At 56.4% G+C, this 26021-nt stretch overlaps 6 protein-coding genes across 6 annotated transcripts; 3 read left to right on the top strand and 3 right to left on the bottom strand.

Annotated features, from left to right (window-relative positions):
* Positions 1 to 2592: 2592 nt before the first annotated feature.
* Positions 2593 to 3591, top strand: GUITHDRAFT_120925 (hypothetical protein; the record flags this gene model as incomplete). Its single annotated transcript, XM_005819823.1, has 6 exons — positions 2593 to 2657; positions 2705 to 3014; positions 3090 to 3257; positions 3312 to 3390; positions 3435 to 3499; positions 3547 to 3591. The coding sequence occupies 6 exons, from the start codon at positions 2593 to 2595 to the stop codon at positions 3589 to 3591; spliced, it is 732 nt and encodes a 243-aa protein (XP_005819880.1).
* A 160-nt stretch (positions 3592 to 3751) lies between these two features.
* Positions 3752 to 6746, bottom strand: GUITHDRAFT_148312 (hypothetical protein; the record flags this gene model as incomplete). The annotated part of the gene is made up of 8 exons (XM_005819822.1): positions 3752 to 3925; positions 3983 to 4069; positions 4130 to 4301; positions 4362 to 4703; positions 4754 to 4845; positions 4898 to 5095; positions 5139 to 5195; positions 5247 to 6746. The coding sequence occupies 8 exons, from the start codon at positions 6744 to 6746 to the stop codon at positions 3752 to 3754; spliced, it is 2622 nt and encodes an 873-aa protein (XP_005819879.1).
* A 944-nt stretch (positions 6747 to 7690) lies between these two features.
* On the top strand, positions 7691 to 9984 carry GUITHDRAFT_120923 (hypothetical protein; the record flags this gene model as incomplete). The annotated part of the gene is made up of 6 exons (XM_005819821.1): positions 7691 to 7771; positions 8012 to 8166; positions 8217 to 8316; positions 8367 to 8450; positions 8504 to 8848; positions 8887 to 9984. The coding sequence occupies 6 exons, from the start codon at positions 7691 to 7693 to the stop codon at positions 9982 to 9984; spliced, it is 1863 nt and encodes a 620-aa protein (XP_005819878.1).
* Positions 9985 to 16448: 6464 nt separating this feature from the next.
* GUITHDRAFT_158950 (NAD(P)-dependent steroid dehydrogenase) lies at positions 16449 to 18075 on the bottom strand (the record flags this gene model as incomplete). Its single annotated transcript, XM_005819820.1, has 2 exons — positions 16449 to 16459; positions 17016 to 18075. The coding sequence occupies 2 exons, from the start codon at positions 18073 to 18075 to the stop codon at positions 16449 to 16451; spliced, it is 1071 nt and encodes a 356-aa protein (XP_005819877.1).
* Positions 18076 to 19706: 1631 nt separating this feature from the next.
* GUITHDRAFT_120920 (hypothetical protein) lies at positions 19707 to 23200 on the top strand (the record flags this gene model as incomplete). Its single annotated transcript, XM_005819819.1, has 19 exons — positions 19707 to 19709; positions 19772 to 19850; positions 19901 to 19970; positions 20021 to 20091; positions 20146 to 20264; positions 20308 to 20395; positions 20448 to 20495; positions 20549 to 20601; positions 20650 to 20718; positions 20765 to 20830; positions 20881 to 20939; positions 21005 to 21068; positions 21143 to 21200; positions 21249 to 21307; positions 21356 to 21523; positions 21569 to 21637; positions 21684 to 21777; positions 21840 to 21904; positions 21956 to 23200. 19 exons carry the CDS (start codon positions 19707 to 19709, stop codon positions 23198 to 23200), a joined length of 2547 nt encoding a protein of 848 aa, XP_005819876.1.
* A 1571-nt stretch (positions 23201 to 24771) lies between these two features.
* GUITHDRAFT_156210 (hypothetical protein) lies at positions 24772 to 25812 on the bottom strand (the record flags this gene model as incomplete). The annotated part of the gene is made up of 4 exons (XM_005819818.1): positions 25602 to 25812; positions 25216 to 25491; positions 24876 to 25168; positions 24772 to 24826 (listed from the first exon to the last, which is right to left on the bottom strand). Coding segments are annotated over exons 1-3 (676 nt in total), but the record flags the coding sequence as incomplete, so codon positions are not given.
* Between the last annotated feature and the right edge of the window lie 209 nt (positions 25813 to 26021).

Here is a 26021-nt window from a genome sequence, read left to right as displayed (position 1 = left end):
TCTCTCCTGCTTCCTCTCTCCTCTATCCCTCCTCTATCCCCCCTCTCTCCTGCTGCCTACCTCCTCTCTCCTGCTCCTTCTCTCCTGCTCCCTACCTCCTCTCTCCTGCTGCCTGCCTCCTCTCTCCTACTCCTTCTCTCCTGCTCCCTACCTGCTCCCTGCCTCCTCTCTCCTGCTCCCTGCCTCCTCTATCCCTCCTCTCTCCCGCTCCCTGCCTCCTCTATCCCTCCTCTCTCCCGCTCCCTGCCTCCTCTTATCCCTCCTCTATCCCTTCTCTCTCCTGCTCCCTACCTCCTCTCTCCTGCTCCCTAACTCCTGCACCCTGCCTCCTCTATCACTCCTCTCTCCTGCTCCCTGCCTCCTCTATCCCTCCTCTCTCCTGCTCCCTGCCTCCTCTCTCCTGCTCCCTACTTCTCGGCCCGACAGGATGCTGGCATCTCGATCCCACCTTTTTTTTTGGATTACACCACCCACCCTTTGACCTCTCGATCCATTGTACAGAACTTTTACTCACCGGCGAAGTTTATTCAACTGGACTGCACATGGCGCCTTTGCGGGTGGAAGGAGGATGAAGGACTGCCGTCAGCGAAGACGGCGAGAGCGAGTGGATTCAAACATGAGGGAAGGATTGAGATGGTATCCGTCTTGGATTCGAGAAGGTGAGATCAGAGGAGCCGACTGGGCGATCGAGAAGCCCTGCAGGGAAGGGCATCCCTTGCTTCGTCACGAAATTTGACAAAACGTCGTCTCTTTCATGCCTTTCAACGCTGTTTTCACTTGCACTTTGATTTGATGACCAACAAAGTCATGTTTAAAACGATATGATAGCCTTGGATGCAAGACAAATAGTATGTTTCGCATCGCGAATTCGTCCGTACGAAGTACTGGCTCTGGTGTTCGTGTTCTCACCCGACCATGTGGACATCTACCGCCAACCTCTCTTTCGCTCGCCAGAAAGGCTGCCACGAATGAAAGGCAAGGCCGACTACCATGTCTTCAAATCTCCTGTCAACCTCCTGTTCATGTCCTATTACGCAAGCTTCATCTTCAGCCTCTGTGGGAAGGCAAGGTTTGTGTTTTGACGAGAAAAATTCCTCCAAGTGCGTGACGCCGCGTGCTGAGAGTAGAACGCAAGGTTCAGCATATGACAGGATGCAACTACAATTAGCCGAATGGAATCTGAAAACTCTGGACTAGGAAAAATTGACTGAAGACCAAGCCGACATGTGCGTGCCCTAATTAGGAAAAGATTGCAAACTTGAAATAATCTTGAAAGACTTGATCTCCAATTTGCTCAGGATGTCAGGGTATTGGGAAAGCCTGGCATCTCGTGTGAGAACGTCTAAATCAAGAAGAAGGAATACATCTGCCGTGAAATCAAAGAGAAGCCTGGCAAAACCTTCGAAAATGACAGAAAAGGTGTTTCAGGACAATGGCCTGCACTTTGTTTTGAATGGTGACATTATTGGCGAAGATACAAAGATTGCGGCGATGATTTTGTTGATGAATTGCAACAGAGAAGACTTTGAGCTAGTCAGTTGGTGTTGAAGCAAGTTTTTGTCTCTGGCTCTGATCAGTCAAGTTGATTTGAAACCGACTGTGCCATCCTGCAAGTACACCCCTTGGTTTGATGTACACTCCGTACAGGAATGTTCTTGGTGCCGGCGATTCAGGATCTGGAGCAGGTATTCGGCTCAAGGTTGACTCAATTCGACAGGCAGACCCATCAGGCTGAGCCTTAGTGCCATGACCGTACTCCGGGCCGATGATGATCAGGATGAGTCTCATACCGTCAGTCACGTGCGGCCCGATGATCTCCTTAACCATATGCTCTGTGACTCTTTAACGGTTCCGAAAGTTCAATAGACTTGCGCGGCGGCCGCAGCGGACACCGCCCAGAACTTCGCCGCCCGCGGCCCGCGGTGCACTCAGGCTCAGCGGCCGCGGCCACGGTATGCCGGCACGGCGGGGCCCGAGGGCCGGCCGCGCTGACAGTGAGTCAGGGCCGGCGGCCCCTTCACTGAGCCGACTTGGGCTGACCGTCGGATCACCGATAGTGGCACCGGGCAGCTTGGCCGCCCGCCGGGCGGCCCGGGCCCCGCCCGGTGAGTGAATCTCCAGTCACGCCGCGCCGCGGCCCGGTAGTACGGTCGTGACAGTGATCTCGGATGATCGGCGGGCGGCCAGGCGGCGCGCCCGGCCCGGCGGGCGGCGGCCCGTAATAGCGTTACAAACGGTTACATTGGTCAACACCAGAAATAGATCGATGAAACGCGATGGCGGACACTGTTCAGAGCGAGGAATTTGAAGGAGAGGAAGAAGAGTAGACTTGAAGAGACTCTGATGATGTGGCCGAAGCTCCAACTCACATCGCTGAGACTTGAGGGAGACGAGACAAGTTTCTACTAGGCGTGCGATGCACGATGGACGCAGGAAGTAGTAATGGGTACTAAAATGGACATAGTAGAGGGCGTCAGACTTTCCTGCCTCAGGCTCTCTCCCACCTCCAACAACTCGTTTGTTCCTTGTCTGTCACCATCTGACGATGATGCGCCAGGGAGGGGGAGGTTTCATTGTCGACATCTGCTTGCGATGCAAATGAATCCCATGGACACTCATTATGTTCTCCACGTTCCACAGACGCCCAAGCGAAACAGGTGCGCGCTTGTCGTTGCCAGATCCTTCAATCTGATGAAAGCAGTAGATGGAGCAGACCTCGACAAGTGTTGGTCGCTTGTGCGGTTGGAGCCGTGCTCCTCCTAGCCATTGCCCTTGTTAGCCGGAAACCACAGAATGCGCTGCTTAGTGCTCGAGCGAGGTTACAAGGAGAGACAAACCTTGGCCATGCGGGGAAGCGAATGCTAGAGATGCTTGCTGCTGTCCCTGTGGACTTGGGGTGTGACGAAGCTTGCAAGACCATCGTCAGCAGGGTGCAACGCGCTTGGGAGGTTGGGATGTTGCTGTTCGATGCGTGCGGTTCTTCTACAGACAAGACATGCAAGAATGATAAGGAGGTCTGTAACGGATCCCCTCTTCAGCTCTTCTCCTTGGAGCTCATCTACGCCATGATGGTCTGACGCTGCTTGCAGTCGATGTGTGCTTGCGAGAAGAAGGCCGGAAGGATGATGTGCAGCGAGCTGGAGTACGCGTGGGGGGAGCTTTGCCCGAACACAAAGTCGATAGCGATGCACCAGAGCGTCTGCGATGGCGATCTCATCAAGCAGATGCGATCGATGTGCGCCAAGTGCGAGCTGCTGGTCCGCCTCTGTCTTGTTTGCCGACCCCAAACTCTGACTCATCTGCACCGGCAGCCTGGAGTTCTGGTCAACCACTTCCCCCTCGGCAGCGGCGGGATGGACAAGATAGACGACAGCTGGGTCAAGTTGACTGGTGAGAACAGATTGAGCTGAAGGTCCTTTGGTGATGCTGCGCAGGGTCTCCTCCAACTGCGACGTCTCAATCTGCACCGGAGTCCTCTGAATCGTCGGAGGGTGGCCAGGTGACTATCTTGCAACGACTGTCGATGGGTATCCTGAAGTGGAGCAGGTGGAGGAAGGGGGTGTTGCTAGCGGCATGGATGCAAGCGACTGAAGCCCTTCAAGTGCTCTCGAGACTTGGAGGTCTCCCGACTGACTTGCCAGCAGCTGCCCTGCTGCCTAACCATCCCACCGGCAACTTCTGAGTTCTTCCTTCCCTTTCCTATTGTTTTCCTCAATACAACATTACAACATGCACCAGCCCCTCTTCAGTCCTACACGTTGGACTTGCAGGAGTCGGGCAACACGCAAATCTGCATGCCCGGGACGACCTCGAGCATCCATCCAGGCTCCCGCTGGGGCGCGAGCTCAGTGTTGAAGAACTGCATGCTCTGCAGATCCGTTCCCATCAACTCCGCGACTCCAGCAAGCGTTTCTCCAGGAGAGATCTGCAGCGGGTGTTACGGTGGGGAGCTTAGGGAGAGGCTGGGAAGGGCTCGTAGTACCGTGTAGTGCTTGCCAATATCAATGACCACGTAGTCAGTGGCAAGCGCTGTTTCGGGGGTCGTGAACAAGGGGTTCAGAGCAAACAGCTGCAGGAGTTGAGGCTTCAGTCTTAAGACAGAGTGTGGAGGACAGACTGGTGGTAGTACCTGAAACCAGTTGGTGCGGAACAAGCCAGCGACCCTTGTTAGGTCGCTTCCCTGGCTGAGCAGATACTTGCACTTGGGGACATGGATCTGGATGCAACGCTGGCTGCCCGACCCGTACGGTCTGCAAAGGCCCCTCGTGTCTATCGCAAGGAAGCACATGGAGAAATTGAGCCTGTGAGCAAGCTCAGGGTACCCGCCAGGGCGGAGGGGGTTGTGGGGAAAAGGAACTTACCCTGAGTGGAGGCGAGTAGGCACGAAAGAAACGACACGCTCCCTCTCATAAGGTACCAGCAGCGCCTGCGTGAGATTCCTTGGCCCGCCGATGCTCAGTGACATGAAGGGATGCGGCTGAATCTCCGTCAGCTTTGGGATGGAGGCGGTGAACCCTGGGATCGGATAGTAGAGGGACATCCTTCCGCCGACCAAATCCACGCGCTCCGACTCGTACCGGATCCGCCCTCTGAAGCGATCTCCCGTGTTGACATCGAGCTTCGTCAGACCGAGTACCTCCACCATGTCTTGGGGGTTGTCAGCAGCCTTGACCACCAGCTCAAGTCGATCGCCCATATAAACACTGCAAAGGATGAGTCAGATCGCACGCACTTGCTGTCGCTTGAAATCAACCTGTACATGTTGGCGTCTACATCGGGACGAGAGGATTCGAAGACAGAGATTCTTGGAGCGAGGTCCACTACCACACGGATCAGGGAACATTTCTGCGGTCACTCAAAGTCATCGTGATATGGTGCTAGATCAGATTCTTGTCACCAGGTTCTCCCAATCGTGGCTGTCTGTCTGCATGACCGCAGTGAAGCAGTAGAAGAACATTCCGGTGCTCTGTACGCACGGACTTGATGGCCACTGGAGGATCCATATCGAGTTCGATCCCTGGAGCGTCCAAGCTGATACTGGACGGTTGCTGCCCCAAGTCGAGGCTTCGATGTTGTCGAAAACAGTGAATTTTTTCTGTCAGCAGGTAAGCTGAAGGAAGCACGATCAGAATTCTCACCTCTGAGTTGAGAATCCAACTAGCGTTGAACGAAAAGCCAGTGGATGTCACAAACTCCTGCCGCAGGGTTTAGCAAAGGGTCTTGACGAGAGGATTTGCAGTCCTGACCTGTGGATAATTCATCGTCGATTGTTGCCCAAAATAGTTGTTCGGCTGCTTCTGGAATACAGCGAGAACGAACTCCACGGTTGTGATGGTGGAGCCCTCCGATGCTATGGTACAAGTGATGGGGTAGCGGCCAGCCGCCAAATTCTTCGGCTGCAGCTTGATGACATACCGCCCGTTAACCTGGGTGTATTGGATCTGGACCATGTTGTTGATAGAAGGCGCAGTCTTGGAAGTGCTGTCCACGACCCTGAAACCTTTCAGCTTTGAAGCCACCGACGACGTGACAGTGCAGCACGATTGCGTCCCATCCATGTTGTTACAGGTCTGAAGCACATCGCCGAAGTAGAAGGGATTGTCCGAACTCAAGACCCAGGCAGGAGTCTCTGAGAACTCACATGCGTCAACAAGGGCAAAGGAAAGCCCGCTAGGAACAAGGATGGATTGCAAGCTCTCCCTGATACCAACACCAGTCTGGCTGAAATTCTGAATGGGCCCTCCTGGGCAAATGTCCTTGCCAACTACGATCTGCTCTCGAATTGTTCCAGTGCAGTCGTTGCTCGGGAACAGAGTCAGAACCGAAGACGGATTCCTGAGAAGCCTGACATTCATTCCAGTGAATTTGAGAGTGGTTGCAACTGGCTTGGGCGGATTGAGCGGAGGGAGGGTGTTCAGATTCATTGTATCTGGTTGCTGCAAGATGTTTGAAAACTGCTTCATGACTGGAGGCTGCAGCACCAGATTTCCCTGCTCCTCTTTGAGGGCAGTTTCCACGTTAGCAGCCCACGCCTCGTCCTCATGGTTCCAGGTGCTCGGTGCCGACTTGAAGGAGCTGTTGTAATCAAGAAAAGGAAGCTCGAGGTAGACCTCCGCGTTGACCTGCGTGGTGGCGATGAAGAAAGGAGCATAAAACGGCATGAAGGACAGAGGGGGCGGGATCTTGTTCAGAGACACGGTCGTCCGCAGAACAAAAGGAGTCTCTGCTTGATCGTGAACCCCGCGGGCCAACACAGCGTTGCTGTCTGCAGCGAGCACATCCCTACAGCAACCCTGCAGTTCTGCGACATACGTCTTGTCCTTGGACGGGACCTTGATGTCCCAGGTACTCGTGCCCTCGATCCAGTTCGTGCCTAGAAAGGTCCAGTTTCCTACGTAATGACCTGAGTTAGGGTTCGAACCGAACGGATACGTGTTGTAGGTAACGGTCATGTGCAAGTAATCCTCGAATGACTCCTCGAACAAGAACTTCGGGGTCAGTCGACCCAGAACTCTCACCACATCTCCCACCACCGGCTGGTATCCATCCATGGGGACGGCGACCCCGTTCACAACTTTGACGAATGTGCCTGAAGATCTGATCCATGAAGATCTCAACGTGAACCGAACAAGATTCTGCTCGTAGTCTAGCACCTCCCATGCGAGGGACCCTCCACGGAATTGACCATGGCAGGGGCCGATCAAGCAGATGAGTAAGAGTAAGAGTCTAATCATCTCTCTTTGCATCAGACTCTTCACAAACAAGCTCGGGATTTCGGATTCATTCTCATAGGCAGATCAACACCTGTCCAAGCAAACATCAAGAACCGTTGATTCAGCTGTTACAATTCCCACAACCTCCTGCCAAGGCCCAGCACCTGAGGAAGCTACCTCTCCTCTTGTCTCGAGTCATGCATCCACAAATCGTCCACGCACTCTTCTGTATTCGTATCTCCTACCCCCCTCCCCTTCTCACATCTCACTCCAAGGTCGCCCCCTGCACGCACACCTCCTCCTTCAAACGCTACTCTTCTCAGTCCCATCAAGCTGGCATCTTTCCTATCCTCCCTTCACATTCGACCTTCATCCCTTCCCCTCTTCCCTGCCCGTTTCTTCTCTCGCCTTTCCTTTCCTTCCCCTTCTCCCTCCTTCCTCCCTCCCTCCTCCATCCTTCCTCCCTCCTCCCTCCCTTCTCCCTCCCTCCTTCCTCCTTCCTCCTTCCTCCCTTCCTTCCCCTCCCTTCCTCCATCAATATTCCTCACTCCCTACCTCCCTCCTCCCTCCTCCCTCCCTTCGCTTCTCTTCGCGTCAATCATTGTTTGATCGCTCCCCTCATCTTCAAGAGACGCCAAATTTGACTACCCCTTCTGAATACATACACCCCTTCACTATGACCCCCTACCCTTCTTTTAGCTTAATACTACCCCAGGCATAAACAACGGACTGATTGTCGTTATGACCCCCACCCCACTATAATTCTTCCACAGCTCCGGAAAGGAGGTACTGACCCACCCCCCAAGATGAGTACTCACTGACCCACCCCAGCCGACTTGTGCCCGATATGGACTGACGTATGGGTGGGGTGATAGCGATGCACTACTGTAGAGAAGGTAGGGTAGTTTGAAGTGAAAAGAAGGGGTGCTAAAAGTGAAGAGTGTTCGGGGTAGGGGGTCCTGCTCTGCCGGGGGAAAATGTTGAAGCTCAAGGGAGCGGTGGCGGCGGTGATGGCGGCGAAGGCTATGGAGAAGCAGATGCGAGCTGCGAAGTTCATGGTATGATGGGAGGATGACTGTATGCGAAGCCGTGCGAGCGATGTCTGCAGCATGAGAGGAGGGCTGTGGGTATGCATTTCAAGGTTCAAAAATTCAAAGCTGTCCTATTGGACGTGTGTAGGATTGATATTCTGCTTGTGTTGTACACAATGAATCACTCTCTTCGATCGTTTTCCTCGTGCATCTGTTCTGCATGTGTTGCTTTCCTGCCTATCTGCCTACTAATCTGCGTCCTCACAGAGAAATCCAAAAGAAGTCATCGCGGAGTTTCAGCGGGAGCACGCCTTTGTCATTTCAGGGAGCACTGGTACAACTATTGGGGTCATATTGACAGGCTGTCGGGTCAAGTTTGTCATACCGGGATCTCCTGGCTCCAGGCCGATAGTGGGGAAGAAGTGAGCCTTTGGTCCTGCGAGAAAAGCGACCGACCCTGAACTTTGTGCAGGCTTGAAATCGACGATCAGATTCTGGCGGTGGATGATAGGCCCGTCGATCCAGAGACCGTTGTTGATGCAGTTCGAGGAAGCAACATAGTCGGCTCAAAGGTGCTGAAGCATCAAGACGACGTCTCGACTGACCCTGAGCTCCACGACAGGTGTCCCTCAAAGTCCGCAGGGCCGGCAGCGGATTGGAGCAGGTCGTCGTGTGCGTGAGAGCTCCCTTGAACTTCGTTGAGGATGTGAGATCGTCTGAAGTTGGTTGGCTCATGTGAGTTACTGAGAGAGCGTTCAGACCAAGGACATGTACCTGCTCCTGGAAGAAGCTCGCCTGTACAGAGGAGTGGGGACGTTGATCTCAAAGATAGAACAGAAGTTCTCTCAGCTAGAATCCAACCATGAACTCCTGCAGGAGCACATGCGGCGGACCATATGTGCGCTGGAAGCCGAGTTAGAGAGCAACATTAATGAAACACAGGAGATTCTGCACGAAATCGATGGAGAGGAGGGGGTCGAGGGAACTTCAGGCGAAGAGAATTTGAATCAGCGGATAGAGCATATGCAGCATGCGATCGATTCAATCGAGAAGTGCTTTGAGAACCTACACCCTAACGAGAGTCTCCTTCTTGACAAGTCTCTGGTTCACAGCCATCATGAGGGGAAAGGATGCTCTTGCAGACCCCGTGTGCTCGTGGCCACGAGGACGACAGGCTGCAGCAAGACATTGAAGCACTCCTGAGGGAACTGGAAAACGAAAAGAAGAGAAGGGAAATGGTTGAGAACCAAGCGAAACTCTTTGGAGAAGAATTCATGCAACTCAGCCATCAGTGGCAGACAGAGAAGCAAAGGCTCGAGGAAGACCTACAGATAATGGAAGTCCGCTGTGACGGAGATAAGAGGATGTTGGAAGAGATGAGCATGCACTTGCAGGCTAAGGATGGAGAGATTGTAGCATTGCAAGAACAGCTGCATGCGAGCGATTTGTTGGTCCAAGAGGCAAAGGACAGGACGGATTCTTTGGCAGAGATGCTGAAGTCAAAATCAAACTCGCTAGCGATGGAGGCCAAAAAGTTGCAGGAGGATCTTCAAGCCTCAAAGGATGCGTATGCTACCCTCAGCCAGCAGCATGACGAACTCCAGCAAGTGCTTTGTTCGGAGAGAGAGAAGTACCAACAACTGCAAGTACGAAAAGACCACGAGGCGATGGCGGAGTCTTCTCCAAACCCCGTTTCTGATGTGCAGAGACTTGAGATGAACCCTAGCCGGGCCCTGGAGCCCAGCGCAATCGAGAAATTGGAAACAGGGCCCGTCATGAATCCCACTCATGATTCTTTCCAACGAATGTTACAGTCTGGTGAGGAAGAAGAGCAGCTCAATTTCGTCGCCGATCGGCTGTCAGGTTCATCGGGATGGGAAGACTTGTATGGAGATGGGTTGCCACCCTCTGTGCGGAAGTTTGTGTTGAAACGTGTGAATTCACGAAACCGTACAAGTCAATTGGCCGAGTATTTCGATGCTTGGGCATGGAGGTGTTTGTACAAGAAGCAAAGGCACTTTCGGATATCAAAAGCAAGACTGATGGGCTTGAAAACCTTGTTCAACATGTGGATGCATTACATCGTTCAAAAGAAAGGTAGAAAGATGAAAGAGGGAAGAATACGAGGCAACTCAATGGTACGATGCTCTTGTAAGGCATTTGCCGCGCTTCAAGGGTTGAAGAGAAGGTCCAGAATGGCAAAAAGATTTCTCTTAAACAACAGTATGTTTGCCTTCTGAACCATTTTGAAATTTGGAAACAACAAGATTGTGAGAAAGAAGCTATTCAATATCGTGTTTCTTTGCTTGCTCATAATAGAAGGCGCCTTTCGTCTTCCGCGGCATTCAATGACTGGCGGAATGCCAGTGGAGTCTCGTCAAAAGTTATCTTAGTTTCAACTGTTTCATCCAAGATGCTTTTGAAGCGAAGACTCAGATATGCACTCAAGGCATGGGTCAGACTTTTTCTTTCAAGCGTCCAAAGCAGAAAGCATAAAATAAGAAAATCACTTCCATTCAATCCGTTGCACAGGTGAATTCATCAAGGTACAGCAGAGTGTTGTTCAATCAGTGGAAATATCATGTTTGCAAGAACAAATTGTTGCAGAAAAAATTGCAGAAAATTAAAGCTTCGAAGAAGACTAGGATGCTCAAATCCATCACAAAAGGATGGAAAATTGTATCTAGTCGCAATCGCAAGGCGAATGTTCATAAAAACTCTAGAGCGAGCGAAATCGCGTGTCGTTGGGTTTTTGGAAGAGATTTGTGTCTTCAATGAAGAACAACAGAAGAAAGCTGGCTTTGCTAAGGCAGCGCAAAACTTCCTTGGAACTAGAAAATGCTGGTTTATTCTCCGACAGCATGCAGTGAGTACCAGGAACCACAGAGCCCAAGTCATGTTCAGATGCGGAAAAATGCGGATCAGCTCATGTCTGAGTCATGCCATGGGAATATGGAAATGCATGTTAATAGCGGTACAAGATTGGAACAAGATTTTTGAACTAAAATCGAAATTCAAGTCTTGCTCTACCGGCGCGAAATTGATACATTTGTGGTTCGAGAATCATCAAAGATTCAAACGTTCAGAGAAGTTGCTGGTCAACCGTATATTCCAGAGTCAAACAGACGCCGATTCTGATGGAGCCCCCGTTACATTAAAATCACGAATATCATCGTACTGTGACGTGATGTGCAAAACAAAAATTCTCCAAAATGCAGTAGATCAATGGATAAAACACACAAAATCGCGAAAGCAGACCAAAACAAAATGTGTGTCGATCCTAAACAGATGGAGCAAGCTCCGGCTGGGCGAGAGCTGGACAAGCTGGGCAGAGGTAACGGAGGCCAGGAGGCTGATGGAGGAGACGATAAGCAGGATCGGCTCGAGCTTCCGGAAGATCGACCTGAGGCTGACGCTGGTCGGGAGCTTGAGGTCCTGGGAGGGGCTGTGCGAGCAGGTCAAGACCCGGCGGGTCACAGGACAGCAGATCATCAAGCGGTGGCGGGGGCTGAGCCTGGCGACGTCTCTGGGAGGCTGGATGGAGCACGTGCAGAGGAAGCAAGAGCTGCGACGGATAGGGAGGCGGACAGCGACGCGGTGGGCGAAGGGAGGGATGGCGAGGGCCTTCGAGAGCTGGGTATCGCACCAGAGCCTTCGGCAGTCAAGCGGGGGAGAGGCTGACCTGAACATGGCCATCTTCAACCACCTGTACAAGAGCAAGAGCTTCCGCGGGTGGCGCGACGAGACCGCCCGACGCGCGACTGTCCGGAGGATGCACGCGAGGGCGGCGGGTCGGAGGGAGCGGCTGTGCTCGTCGAGGGCTATGGCAGGCTGGGGAGAGTCATGGGCGCACAAGAAGGAGCTCAAGCAGATCACCTGCAAGGCGCTGCGGAGGGTACGGAACCTGGCAGTATGGAGGTGCTTCAACAGGCTGAAGGAGGCCTGGGAGGGCTCGCGGGCCCTACGCGACGGCATCAGCGACCGCAAGGGTCGCTGGGAGGCTCTGCAGGTACACGTGGAGGGTCGGCGCAGGAGGGCTTGCACGCGAGCGCTACGAGCCCTGGCAAGGGCGCACATACGAGGCAAGGCGCTGCGCGAGAAAGGACGGAGCGTCGCTCGGCGGTGGCTACAGCGGAGCCTGGGCAAGTGCTACAGCAGGTGGGTAGAGCACTGGGTAGAGGAGGGACATGCGAGGATGGTGCTGCAGCGATGTGCAGGCCGGTGGCAGAAGGGGCTGCTCTGGCGGGGGCTGAGCAGCTGGAAAGCGGACCATGCGAGGCGGCAGGCGCTACAGCGAGTGTGCAGTCGGGTATTGAGACGATGGGTACACGGGCGCGTGATGTACTGCTTCGAGACGTGGACGAGCGCTCTAGAGGTGTCGCAGAGCCAGCAGGAGAGCCTAGACAAGGCAGCCAGGAGGATATGGAATAGCAAACTCGCGGCAGCCATGCAAGGGTGGATAGCCAACGTCGACCGACGGGTCGCCATGCGAGAGCGAGCGGGCAAGATCGTCCGGCGGTGGAGCAAGCTCCGGCTGGGCGAGAGCTGGACAAGCTGGGCAGAGGTAACGGAGGCCAGGAGGCTGATGGAGGAGACGATAAGCAGGATCGGCTCGAGCTTCCGGAAGATCGACCTGAGGCTGACGCTGGTCGGGAGCTTGAGGTCCTGGGAGGGGCTGTGCGAGCAGGTCAAGACCCGGCGGGTCACAGGACAGCAGATCATCAAGCGGTGGCGGGGGCTGAGCCTGGCGACGTCTCTGGGAGGCTGGATGGAGCACGTGCAGAGGAAGCAAGAGCTGCGACGGATAGGGAGGCGGACAGCGACGCGGTGGGCGAAGGGAGGGATGGCGAGGGCCTTCGAGAGCTGGGTATCGCACCAGAGCCTTCGGCAGTCAAGCGGGGGAGAGGCTGACCTGAACATGGCCATCTTCAACCACCTGTACAAGAGCAAGAGCTTCCGCGGGTGGCGCGACGAGACCGCCCGACGCGCGACTGTCCGGAGGATGCACGCGAGGGCGGCGGGTCGGAGGGAGCGGCTGTGCTCGTCGAGGGCTATGGCAGGCTGGGGAGAGTCATGGGCACACAAGAAGGAGCTCAAGCAGATCACCTGCAAGGCGCTGCGGAGGGTACGGAACCTGGCAGTATGGAGGTGCTTCAACAGGCTGAAGGAGGCCTGGGAGGGCTCGCGGGCTCTACGCGACGGCATCAGCGACCGCAAGGGTCGCTGGGAGGCTCTGCAGGTACACGTGGAGGGTCGGCGCAGGAGGGCTTGCACGCGAGCGCTACGAGCCCTGGCAAGGGCGCACATACGAGGCAAGGCGCTGCGCGAGAAAGGACGGAGCGTCGCTCGGCGGTGGCTACAGCGGAGCCTGGGCAAGTGCTACAGCAGGTGGGTAGAGCACTGGGTAGAGGAGGGACATGCGAGGATGGTGCTGCAGCGATGTGCAGGCCGGTGGCAGAAGGGGCTGCTCTGGCGGGGGCTGAGCAGCTGGAAAGCGGACCATGCGAGGCGGCAGGCGCTACAGCGAGTATGCAGTCGGGTATTGAGACGATGGGTACACGGGCGCGTGATGTCCTGCTTCGAGATGTGGAAAGACACACTTCAAACTGACCGCGTATTGCTCAAGATTTCTCTGACATTCAAGAATAGCAAACTTGCGGCAGCCATGCAAGGGTGGATAGCCAACGTCGACCGACGGGTCGCCATGCGAGAGCGAGCGGGCAAGATCGTCCGGCGGTGGAGCAAGCTCCGGCTGGGCGAGAGCTGGACAAGCTGGGCAGAGGTAACGGAGGCCAGGAGGCTGATGGAGGAGACGATAAGCAGGATCGGCTCGAGCTTCCGGAAGATCGACCTGAGGCTGACGCTGGTCGGGAGCTTGAGGTCCTGGGAGGGGCTGTGCGAGCAGGTCAAGACCCGGCGGGTCACAGGACAGCAGATCATCAAGCGGTGGCGGGGGCTGAGCCTGGCGACGTCTCTGGGAGGCTGGATGGAGCACGTGCAGAGGAAGCAAGAGCTGCGACGGATAGGGAGGCGGACAGCGACGCGGTGGGCGAAGGGAGGGATGGCGAGGGCCTTCGAGAGCTGGGTATCGCACCAGAGCCTTCGGCAGTCAAGCGGGGGAGAGGCTGACCTGAACATGGCCATCTTCAACCACCTGTACAAGAGCAAGAGCTTCCGCGGGTGGCGCGACGAGACCGCCCGACGCGCGACTGTCCGGAGGATGCACGCGAGGGCGGCGGGTCGGAGGGAGCGGCTGTGCTCGTCGAGGGCTATGGCAGGCTGGGGAGAGTCATGGGCACACAAGAAGGAGCTCAAGCAGATCACCTGCAAGGCGCTGCGGAGGGTACGGAACCTGGCAGTATGGAGGTGCTTCAACAGGCTGAAGGAGGCCTGGGAGGGCTCGCGGGCTCTACGCGACGGCATCAGCGACCGCAAGGGTCGCTGGGAGGCTCTGCAGGTACACGTGGAGGGTCGGCGCAGGAGGGCTTGCACGCGAGCGCTACGAGCCCTGGCAAGGGCGCACATACGAGGCAAGGCGCTGCGCGAGAAAGGACGGAGCGTCGCTCGGCGGTGGCTACAGCGGAGCCTGGGCAAGTGCTACAGCAGGTGGGTAGAGCACTGGGTAGAGGAGGGACATGCGAGGATGGTGCTGCAGCGATGTGCAGGCCGGTGGCAGAAGGGGCTGCTCTGGCGGGGGCTGAGCAGCTGGAAAGCGGACCATGCGAGGCGGCAGGCGCTACAGCGAGTGTGCAGTCGGGTATTGAGACGATGGGTACACGGGCGCGTGATGTACTGCTTCGAGACGTGGACGAGCGCTCTAGAGGTGTCGCAGAGCCAGCAGGAGAGCCTAGACAAGGCAGCCAGGAGGATATGGAATAGCAAACTCGCGGCAGCCATGCAAGGGTGGATAGCCAACGTCGACCGACGGGTCGCCATGCGAGAGCGAGCGGGCAAGATCGTCCGGCGGTGGAGCAAGCTCCGGCTGGGCGAGAGCTGGACAAGCTGGGCAGAGGTAACGGAGGCCAGGAGGCTGATGGAGGAGACGATAAGCAGGATCGGCTCGAGCTTCCGGAAGATCGACCTGAGGCTGACGCTGGTCGGGAGCTTGAGGTCCTGGGAGGGGCTGTGCGAGCAGGTCAAGACCCGGCGGGTCACAGGACAGCAGATCATCAAGCGGTGGCGGGGGCTGAGCCTGGCGACGTCTCTGGGAGGCTGGATGGAGCACGTGCAGAGGAAGCAAGAGCTGCGACGGATAGGGAGGCGGACAGCGACGCGGTGGGCGAAGGGAGGGATGGCGAGGGCCTTTGATGTTTGGAGACTATCTCTTGATGTGGATGTACCACGCAAGTCTTCTTTCGATGTTTTCTCCTCTTTTATGTTGCTGAGGATGGTGATCAGAAATTGGTCGAACTCTGTTGCTTTCGGAAAGACTTGCAAGTTTATTATCAGTCGCTGCGTTGCCGGTCACTTGATGAGACTAAAGGCCTCGGCATTTATTCGCTTTCATTGTCAGCTGCCCACTATCAAGGATGTTCGTCTTGGAAGCAGCATGAAGAATCGAAATGCTCTGTCGCAATCGTTTGGGGCTTGGGTCAAGGTCTACTCGTTTGCTGACCGACTCGGAATGATTGGTGCACGAGTTATGCTGCGATGGAAACGACTGGATCTCGCGGTGTCGTGGAATCAGTGGAAGGAAACGAGCAGGGCCTCGCTGAAGTACAAGAATATTCTTTGTATCCTTCTCAATCGGCAGCGATGGCGAATGTCGAAAAGTGTCCTCGTGTGCTGGTCAGATCGTGTGTGCCATCTCAAGTCGTTCCAACTCGATCGCGATGCTGCCAACAGGAAGCTGCTCCTGTCCTCCGGCCTGTGCGGTTGGAGGGAGAGCCAAGAGGTGTCCGGGTAAGTCACTTTGAAGGTGTCTTCTGACAACTTGATCCACAGAGGGCGAGGGACGAGCGGGAAGCGCTTGAGGCCCAGAGGAAGGAAGCCGAGAGCAGTCGACAGATCCTGGAATTCAGAGATCAACAATCGCGGCTCGACTCTCTCTCTCGGCAACACTTGGAGGAGCTGACTCGTTTCCAGCGAGAATTTCTCAGGGAGAGCGAATTGATCCGGGGCCTGCAACTCGAGCTGGGCAACGTCAAGTCGCAGAAACGAGTGCTGGCCGATGAGCTGGTACGTGCCTCGCCCTTCAACAGCCCTGGGTTGCGACCTTACTTGTGGTCCCATCAGTCGATCATGAGTGAGCTGAAAGACTCTTTGGAGGCAAAGAACAGTGAGAACGAGCAGCTCGTGACAAGGCTGCAAGTGAGCGAGTTGAACGTGCTGCGAAAGGGGAGGAGCTGATAGCCGTGGACAGGAGCTCCTGGCTCAGGGCTCGTTGGCCTTGGATCAGTCTCGAGGACGAGAGTCTGCACTGCGAGACTCGTTGGTGGGGTGGATGGAAGAGCTGAGCCTCTTCTTCCTCGATGTCGATTGGCTTTGCCGGTATGATTTCCCGCGCCGTTTGACGTCCACTGACTGACCCCCAAAAGTTTCTGCGGCGAGCTGATAAGGAATCTTGAAGCGAGAGACGCGAAGATCAGAGAGCAGGGCCAACACATCCAGCTCCTCGAATCGGACGTGACGCTGCTTCCCACGCTTTCGGCTCCCCTCACTCACATCCCCGCAGGTTGCCAAGGCCAAGGAAGAGATTGCAAGGTTAACGTTGAACTGTGAGGCTCTGACAAGGATGTGCGAGTCGAAGGAGGCGAGTTCTTTCTCCATCAACACCCTCCTCTCCCCGCTTCCCTTCTTTCTCTCCCTCCCTGTCCGTGACTATCTCCCCCTCTATCCCTCCTCTCGCTTCCCCTGCTCCTGCCCTTCCCTATCCTGCCTCTCATCGTATGGCCGTTCAACAGAGGACCAATAGGAAGTTGAGGCACGTGCTCGGAGCGGTAGGAGTCGTCGGCAAGACCTTCGTGAGTCGGCAGAGAGGAGGAAGTGTACCGCTGAGGGTCAAGGGCAGGAGTCGAGCATCACGAGGGACCTCACGGGGGTGGAGACTTCGGTTGCTCTTCCCTTCACTTACATGTCACTCACTTATCCTTCCTCCCCGCAGATCCGGTCGCGCGAGAGCTACACGTCCACCAAATCGAACCCAACACCTTCGGTCCAGACGCCCAGGAGCTTCTTCGACGCCCCTCACGACTAGCAGGCGCCTCACGCCTTGTGGGGCTTCTCGCCTGCCATGCCCAGTGAGCTCATGGGAGGCGAGGTTGTCGCTCACCTTGGTGCTTTCTTGACTGAATGTCGATCTTCTTCTGCGTGTTGGTGGCGATTCCAGTATAGGAGCTCTCCCGCTTGAAGTTGGGGAGCCAGTTCTGCTTGAACCACCAGATGGTCTCGTCCCATCCCTGTCGGAAGCTGATGATCGGCTGGTACGAGAGGTCCTTCTCGGCAGCACTGATGTCAAACCAGCGGTGCATGGTGAGCACCAGCACGTTGAACACGTTGAGCTTGAACTTCTGGTTGAGAATCATCCCTACGAACTCGGACAGGTACGCGAGCAAGAAGAGGAACCACTTGGGAAGATGCCACTTAGACCACAAGGACGTGAAGCCCATGCCCGTCACCGCCTCATCCAGAACTTTCCAGAAGATCAGGTGCTGCCCCTCGGGCTGGGTGCGGCCGTCGGTGACTATGTAGAACTTGCCGAGGGTGGGGGAGCCCTTCTTCAGCGTCCTTTCGGAGATGATCAGCGCGTGACAGTAGTTGTCCACGTGCGTGAAGCAAGTCTTGTTGTGCCCCGGGCCAAAGATCCGCAGCTTGTTGTTGCCTGCAGCCTCTAGCAAGTTGGGCAGGAACAGGTTGTCCCTGGGGCCATAAACCTGATGAGGAGCCACCGCAATCGTCATCAGCTCATCACAGCACGCGTTCCTCATCGCGAGCTCGCCGATAGCCTTGGTCTCCGCGTACCCCTGGAGGTAGCGCTTGAGAGGGAGCGGAGGGAGCTGGGCCTCCGTCAACCCATCCACGTCCACTCCCGTGAACCTCGTCGATGGGGACGATGACATAACTACCTTCTTCACTCCGGCCTGCTTGCACGCCTCTATCACGTTCAGCGTCCCCTCATAGTTCACCTTCATGTACAGCCACTTGGGGTGGAACGGCCCCACGGCCGCTGCGTTGTGCCAGACACAGTCCGCTCCCTTCACAGCATCCAGCACCGCCTCCTTGTCGCAGATGTCCCCGACCCTCCACTCGATCTTGGGATGCTTCCAGGCCTCGGATGGGGCCGGGACGATGTCGAAGGATACGACACGTTCGGCTCCTCGCTCTATCAGCATCTCCACCAGCCGCTGGCCCACGAAGCCCGTCCCTCCGGTCACGACGCAACCTTGGGGACTTCAGGGTGTGATCGCTCAGCCGCTGCCTGTTGCAGAGGAGTGTTGGTAGGAGCATAATTCGCCGAGTTCGCTGGCATGTTGAATCCTGTGTGGAAACTTCAGGTGGATGGATAGATCTGAAGAGAGCAAAGCATTGGGTGCTGAAGGTTGTTCTTTCCTTCCGCGATTAACTTCTCGATCCCTCCCTTCCTTTCATTCGCTTCTTTCCTCCGTCCTCCACACTTCCTTCTCCCCTCCTCTCCTTCCCGCTTGCCTGTCCGTCCTCTTGGGACCCACATCCTCTACTCTGCTCTCCCATCCTATCCTCTCTCCTCCTCCTCTCCCGCCCCCCCTTCCCCTAGCTTTGTCACGCAACCCCATGGCGCACGCAGGCAGACACTGTGCCCTCATACAGCACCTGCTCAGAATTCAAGGTGATGGCCCGGCCCGGCCAGTGCCACGGACCCCGCGGCCCGGCGGCGCCGGCCGCCGGGCCGCCGGGGGCCGCGGCGCTGCTGCCAGTGCTGAGCGTCGGACGGTCGCTCGCTGGCAGCAGCAGGCTCGGCGTGACGGACGGTGAGGCCCGGATCATCTCGGACCTGAGGCTGGCTTACGTTACTAATCACACGAGGGTCGGACAATTTTGGCACTGACCGTGCCAGTGTAAAGACCAAGTAGATCAGCCCCCCGGGCGGCCGGCGGTCCGACGGTCCGGCGATGCCCGGCCGGGTCACCGGGTCCGATCACTGGCCCAGCCGGGCAGGGCCGGGTCACTGACTCAGTGAGTCACTGGCCGCCAGCCGGGCAGGGCCGAGCGGCCCGGCCGCTCTGACCCGGTGACCAGATCAAGTTCGGTACGTTATTTATATGAGTCATCGGGAAACCCTTTACTCAAAGTTAAGTTAAAATCAGTACGAGGAAAATCAGGAAACCAGTAACTACCCCCGCCACGTCCGACGGTGCGGTCCGAACGGAGTTCTTGGGGACCCACCCCACAACCAAACTTTCAGTACCCCTACCTCCATATATACTGATCAGAGCTTATAAATGACCCCCTACTAGACTCACCCCACCTACTATTTCTCGCCACCCCACCTTTCCGATTTTGAATTTGACCCAGTGACACCTGCGACTCATGCAGTCCTCAGCAGGGATCACGAGGCGGCGATGAACACTCCGGGAGGAGAGGGAGGGAGGATGGAGCCGGGGAGATGAAGAGAGGAGGAAGAGAGGAGGACAGGAGGCGGAGGAGGGGAGAAATTGAGATAGGGAAGAAGAGTAGAGGTCAGGGGAACAGTAAAGAGGGAACCATGGAAGACGAGAAGGCAAAAGATGAAGCATACTAATCAAGTTGGGAGACTGAGAAGGCAAGCCGAGGTTTTTCACGAGTGCTGAGAGCCCAGGTGAAAAAATTCGGTTTTTGAGAAGATCATGCTAGAGTCGGAGAAGGATTTTTGAGCTGAGAATCTACATTACATCGAGCAATGCATAATTTGTTCATCAAAATTCAGAAGCAACCCTCCCCAAAGCTTGATGTTTCCTAGGAGTAGTTTCTTTCCGTGCCTAAGATCACTGACTCGGTGTTTGTGCAGATGGTAATCCAAGTTTGCTTGGCTGTGGGGCAAGCGTCATTCCTGAGCTACATGTCTCTTTGCAGGCCTCCACTGATGAGGACCAAGACATCTGCTGCTTCTCTTGCTTCGGAGGGGGCGAGGACGAGGGATCCCCCTCAGCAGGTGATGGGAGTTGACGTATGAACGATCCTCGCCTTGATTTGCCGGTGCAGCTGTTGATGCGGGGGCCGTGCAAACAGTCAGCGAGGCACCGATCTCGACCCCTCCGGTCACTACGAGCAGGTCGGATTGAACGTTTCCTCCCTCCATTCACGCCATGACTGCTCCCGCAGCATGCAGGAGGCGGTGGTGAATCAGGACGTGAATCTCTCGATCGCTGCTCCATCCCTCTCGGACATCCAGAGTACCTCCTGACAGGCTCAAGGATGAAGCCCCTTGACGTTTCTGGTGGGAGCAGAAGCTGTTGAAGAGAAGCTGGACTTGCCCGACGTTGATGTCTTGTTGGAGGAGGCCGAGAAGAAGGTGGAGGAATTCTCCGGCGAGCAGGTGGCTGAGGATCTTCAAGAGGTGGCTGAGGTGAATGTTCTGGAAGCAAGTGCCCAATTTTGATGCGCACCAGACCATTCAAGACATTGCTGAGGACCAAGAGCAAAACAACGAGGACGAGAAGCAAGAAAAGGAGGAGCAAAGAGAAGAAAGGGAATACAGTGAGTGCCTGGAATCCATGGAAAAGCAACGACCTTATCACCTTACAACCAGAGCCAGAGGAAGTCCCCCAAACTGGTCCACATTGGATCAAGAAGGAAGGTGAAATGGCGAATACATGAGTTGTCCTTGATTCTCTGAACCACAATCTTCAGGATACGACGTGCAAAGTGCCCTTAACAGTTTTGCTGCGAAGCATGGAGCGGAGGTGACGAAAATATTGGCCTTTCTGAATCAATGAAGTTCCAAACAACAGGCTGCAAACATCGTCAAGGAGCTTTACGAAAGGCACAGGATGGCCGACCCTACGTCGCATCCTACTGAGGTTGTGAAGTGCAAGGAAGAAAGATTAAGTTAACGTGCGTTCGCAGCCATACTACGAGATTTTTGCAGAATCCTGGAAGCCATACGAAGTCAGCAGAGACCTTCAGGGGGAGGTTCGACGATTCTCAGCTTGAGGCCACAGGAATGACTCTGATTTCTGCAGAGCTCTGTGAAGCGGCTCTCAGAAATCTTGAAGGGCTCCGGACAACTCTTTGAGGATCCGTGAGAGATTGCTGACATGTTCTGTCTGTCGAAGAACGTTGGGTCTAACTTCGACGAACAAACAGGACCTTTCCGAGCAACGCGTTCGCCCTTTATGCTGACCCGTCCTACGCTGGGATGAACACAGGCGTTCAGCAGACTTTCCGCAAGGATCAGGCATACGAGATCCACCCGTTTTCTCACTTGCTGATTTCACCCGATAGGACGCTTTCCTTGCTGGAGTAGAGGGGATCGAGTGGAAGCGCCCAAATGAGATCGGAGGTTTGATGATGTCAGCGCCGGTTTCCACGAAAAGTCACTCTCCATCAGATCCTAGTCTGAAGCCCAAAGTTTGGAGCGGAGGGATCGACCCCGACGATGTTGCTCAGGTATGTCTCAGTGCTGGCCATCAACAGTCGTCAAGGTGGAGGATGCAGGGGAGACTTGGGAACTGCTACTACCTCGCGGCCATCTCAGCCTGCAGCATCGGGAGCTCGGACATCCTGCTTCACGATCTGTGCATAGAAGATGGTATGGACCAAGGGATGTTTGGCGTGAAGTTCTTCCTCAACGGCAAGTGGGTGACTGTCCTCATTGACGACCGGGTAACGTGACTGCAAGTCGAGGCGGCGACTGACCCGTGGTTTCAGTTTCCCTGTGTGCGCAGGGGTTCGCTCTGGTATCCCATCTTCTGCGGATTCAAGGATCACTCTGGGCAGGTGGAAGTGTAACGACTCGCCCTGGCATCTTGACTTGTGGGTGTAGGAGGTGAACACCAAGGAGCTCTGGCCTCTAGTGTTCGAGAAGGCGTGGGCTAAGCTTCATCTGTCGTATGAAGCGACTGCGGGGGGTTTGACCGGTAACTAGTATCGACACCGCACCTAGAGCCTCCATGTGACCTGTGGTGCTTGTCTTCCCCAGCCGACACCACCAACTATCTCACAGGAGGGACTGTACAGTCCATCTCTCTCGATGAGCCTGACAAGGTGAGGGCCCGCAAGCCTCCCGCTGACTCTCTGAGATCTGATGGGTCACAGGCCTGGTCTATCGCCTTCGCTGCGCTCTACCCCGACGAGAGCGGCAAGGACAACTCGTGCTTCCTGTCTTGCAGTGTCCGCTCCGATGCGCCTGGTAACCCTCAGAGCATGGGGCTCGTGGACGGCCACGCGTACAGCGTGCTGAAGATGGCTGAAGTAGCAGCTGGGAGGTTTGTGCAGATCAGAAACCCCTGGGGAGAGTTCGAATGGAACGGAAGATACTCCGACAAGTCAGAGCTCTGGACCCCCGAGCTCAAGTCCCAGCTGGACCACGAGGACGAGGAGGACGGGTCCTTCTGGATGTGCTGGGAGGACTTCGTTGCCTGGTACTCGGAGATTGACATCTGCGACCCTGTCACCCTGTCAAAGATGTCCAACGCCAGCAAGTGCCACGTGGTAGGTTTTGCTTCTCACTGGATCGCTGGCAAGACCGCAGGAGGGCCGCCCAAGTGCCGGACCTTCGCCTTCAACCCTCGCGTGTCGTTGAGGGTGCAGGAGGACTGTGAGGCGATCTTCTCCCTCTACCTCCCCGACTCCAGGCCTCTCTTCCGCCCCAACCAAACCGCCTCGCACAAGAACCTCTGCACCCTCTCCATCATCGAGCTGTCTTCCCAGCAGACGGGCCCGGACGCTCGACAGGTCCTCACCTGCAGTCTGAGGCATGGGAGCGGCAGGTTCCTAGTGGAGGCAGGCAAGGAGTATCACCTGGTGGCTTCCTGCTGGACCAACGGCGTCCAGAGCCCCTTCTGGATCACGGTCAGCGCCCCTGGAGCTCAGCTGAGCCCCGTTCCGACGGATCCCGTGTTGGCCGAGGAGGCGGAGCTGATGGCGGACAAGGGCTTCACTGCCTTCTGCTGCATCGACTGCCGGGCTGACCTCTCCTCCTACTACATGGGCGACGATGGGCCGAGATGCCCCAACTGCCATGAGATCGCCAACCCGCCGACCTGCTGCTTCGCGTGCGGGCAGCGAGTGCAAGGGCAGTACTACCCTGACGTCGACAACCAGGGCCCCTGCTGCCTTGACTGCTATCAGAAGCTCCCCTCCAAGATCTGCTTCAGCTGCCAGAGGCCCGTCGGCAACAAGTACATCCCCGACTACGAGGGGCAGGGCGCCTGCTGCATCGACTGCTACCAGGCCCTCAACCCTCCCAAGGTCTGCAAGCAGTGCCACTTCGAGATCTCCGGCAGCTACTTCGATACCCCTGAGGGCCCCCTGTGCCCCGGTTGCTGCGGGTCTCCCTAGACCGGGAGGTGAAGTCTGCGCACTGGGGCGAGCACGAGCACGAGCACGAGCACGAGCACGAGCAGGAGGAGTTATCGACACGAGGCGAGCGAGAGCTTGCGGTATTCAGACAGGAATGTCTGCCGTCGCTCCGGGAGCAACAGTGAGGGTGACGAGGTTGAGGAGGCTGGAAGGTAGAGGGAAGAGGTCACGGTCCTACTTTACAAGTTCTAGTTTACAGCTCATGAGTCCGCCGCCTGACCTGCTCGCGTGAAACCATGGAAGAGACCCAAGAGAAAATCCCCCTCCTCATCTGCTCTCCCTCGTTAAGTGCGCGAAAGGCATGGAAGGGGGATGTGTGGGAAGGCAAGGCAGGGAAGGAGTTGACAAACGAATTATGGCGGGAAGAGGGGGGAGGAGGAGGAGGGGCCGGCAGGAAGAGGCATGCAGGGGCTGAAGAGGAACTGGAGGAGCAGTAGGGTGGAAGGAGGAGGTTTCCACGGACCTGGGAGATGCTGATGCTCGTGATATGTTTGCCGAAGAGGATTGTCTGATGGCGAGAATGAGCGGGAGGAGGAGGAGGAGGGAGGGAGAGAGAGAGAGAGAGAGGGATAGTGAGGGAGAAAGGCTCACGCAGGGCTTGAGGAAGAGATTCTTCCAGAGGAGGGCGATGAGGCTGATGAAAAAGGCGAACTAGAGGAGATCTGTCAGCAGCAGCAGCAGCAGCAGCAGCAGCAGCAGCAGGGCTCACAGGAAAGACGATGAACATCTTGACGTTCCAACCCAGCAAGACGCTGAGGTGCACGCGTCAGGTCAGCCCAGGAAAAGGAAGCAGCTAGTTACTGCAGGGCATGCAGGAGGCGATCCCATGGGCCGCTAGCCCTCCTCCTAGACCTGCCGGTCGTTAACCAGGAGGAGAAGGGCAAGTGGAGGGAGGAGGACAGGCGGGTTGGAGGGGGATCACAAGAGTCAAGGCCCACCTGCTCCCCTCATGCTCCGCAAGCTCTGACCAAACTTCCGGGTTTCGCTTGCCCTTGCTCGCCTCCATGACATGATGCCAGAGGATGCGATTGAAGACACTGCGAGAGCAACGACAGCGGGGAAAGCAGAGGACGAGTAGGAACAATCGGGAAGGAGGGGGAGGGGGAGGGGGAGAGGGAAGGAAGGGTCAGACGGCTTCTGGTGCTGCCTTCAACTTTCAACCTCTTCATCTCAACATTGATCATGTGCCCGTTGGCCTCGAACTCGAACTGCATGTTGAAGGTCAGGAATTCCTCCCCCTTTTCCCTCCTCCTCTCCCCCTTTCCCTCCTCCTCTCCCCCTCCCTTGCACCATCTCCTTCCCCTCCTCCTCTCACAAATTTCGTCTCCTCCCCCAAGAAGTCCGCGAGTTGATGCGAGTGCTTCGACGGGATCAGTCGGTCCCTGCAACCCCTCAGACGGTGCCTAGCGCAGCAGGCGACACTACCTCCCCGCTGCCACCACGATGCATCGACCCTCCAGGTTCTGCCCGATCCTCCGTAGCCTCCGCCTGCTCACATGATGCGTGACGGTAGCGAGGAGGTGCCCGATGATGCCCGGGAGCTGCCGGGCGAGGGAGAAGTCACGGAAGGGAGCGCGACTCTTGTAGTCTTCATGCAGCACCTCCCTGCCCAGCCCGTCAGTCGCCATCGCCCCTGCCCCTTCCCCACCGCTACCCGTTCATCCTCTCCTCAGACGCCATGCCGCCCAGCCCTCCGCTCTTCAAGAAGTCGGTCGTGTAGTGCAGCGGCAGGACGGTCCTGATCCTCCTCGACGGGTTGGTCGACGTGGCGACTCGGAGGATGTCGAGGAAAGAGCCCAGAGGAGGAAGGATCCTCCAACCGCCGCTGTGCGTGCAGGCCAACAGCATCGACGCTGGCTGGATGCCCTCGTCGAGGAGGAGGAGGACCAGCTCTTGCACGATCATTCCGCCCAGGCTCCATCCCACCAGGTGCAGCCTGTTGCTCGTCTGGCGGGGGTCACGTCAGAGAGAGCAGGACGCACAAGTCGGCTCACGTGGAGTTGCCTCCTCCTCAGGCCCTTGCTCCTCCCTGACGGAGGAGGGGGAGGAGAGTCGATCCAGCGCAGCGCCTGCATGAGGCTGATGCAGTCGGCAGCGAGCTGCCTGGTCGAGTATCTCCCAAAGGGAATGTCGCTGCTCCCTACCCCGCGGTTGTCGAACCAGCATATCTCGAGTCCTCCTCCTTCCTCCGCTTCTCCTCCACCACACAGCACTTCCTTTTGCGGATCCCAGTACGAGTGGCAGCAGCTGAAGCCCATCACCAGCAGCACCTTGCTCACTGTCATGCAGGAGCAGGAGCAGCACGAGCACGAGCAAGAGGAGGAGGACGAGGAGAAGGAGCAGGAGAAGGAGCAGGAGAAGGGACGGAGGTGTGTTCTACCTTGTCCTTGGATTGAGGATCGCCAGAGGTCTCGTAGGCCAGCCTGCAGCCATCAGCAGCAACGGCAACTCCCTTGCGATGCTGCAGCAAGTTGCTCTTGGGTCCTTCCATGTTCTTATAAGCTCTATAGTTGCTCCTCGCGGGGACTTTCCCACTGCATTCACGCTTCCAACCACAGGGCGTTTCTCTCCTGACCTTTCGCTGTTGTCCTGAGCAAATCGTTGTCAACACCTTATCACCCCCTCTCTTCACCTCATCGTCAACGAATTGTATGCCATGACAATGCCACCAACACCCGAACTTGTCCTCATCCTGTCCCCTTTGTCACTCCAGCCCACTCTCTCCCTCCTCTCCCTCTCCCTCTCCCTCTCCCTCTCCCTCTCCCTCTCCCTCCCTCTCCCTCTCCCTCTCCCTCCCTCC

Source organism: Guillardia theta, assembly GCF_000315625.1.
Source record: "Guillardia theta CCMP2712 unplaced genomic scaffold GUITHscaffold_204, whole genome shotgun sequence".
NCBI lineage: Eukaryota > Cryptophyceae > Pyrenomonadales > Geminigeraceae > Guillardia > Guillardia theta.
The sequence above is the reverse complement of the archived record's forward strand: the minus strand, read 5'-3'. Positions and strand labels throughout refer to the sequence as shown.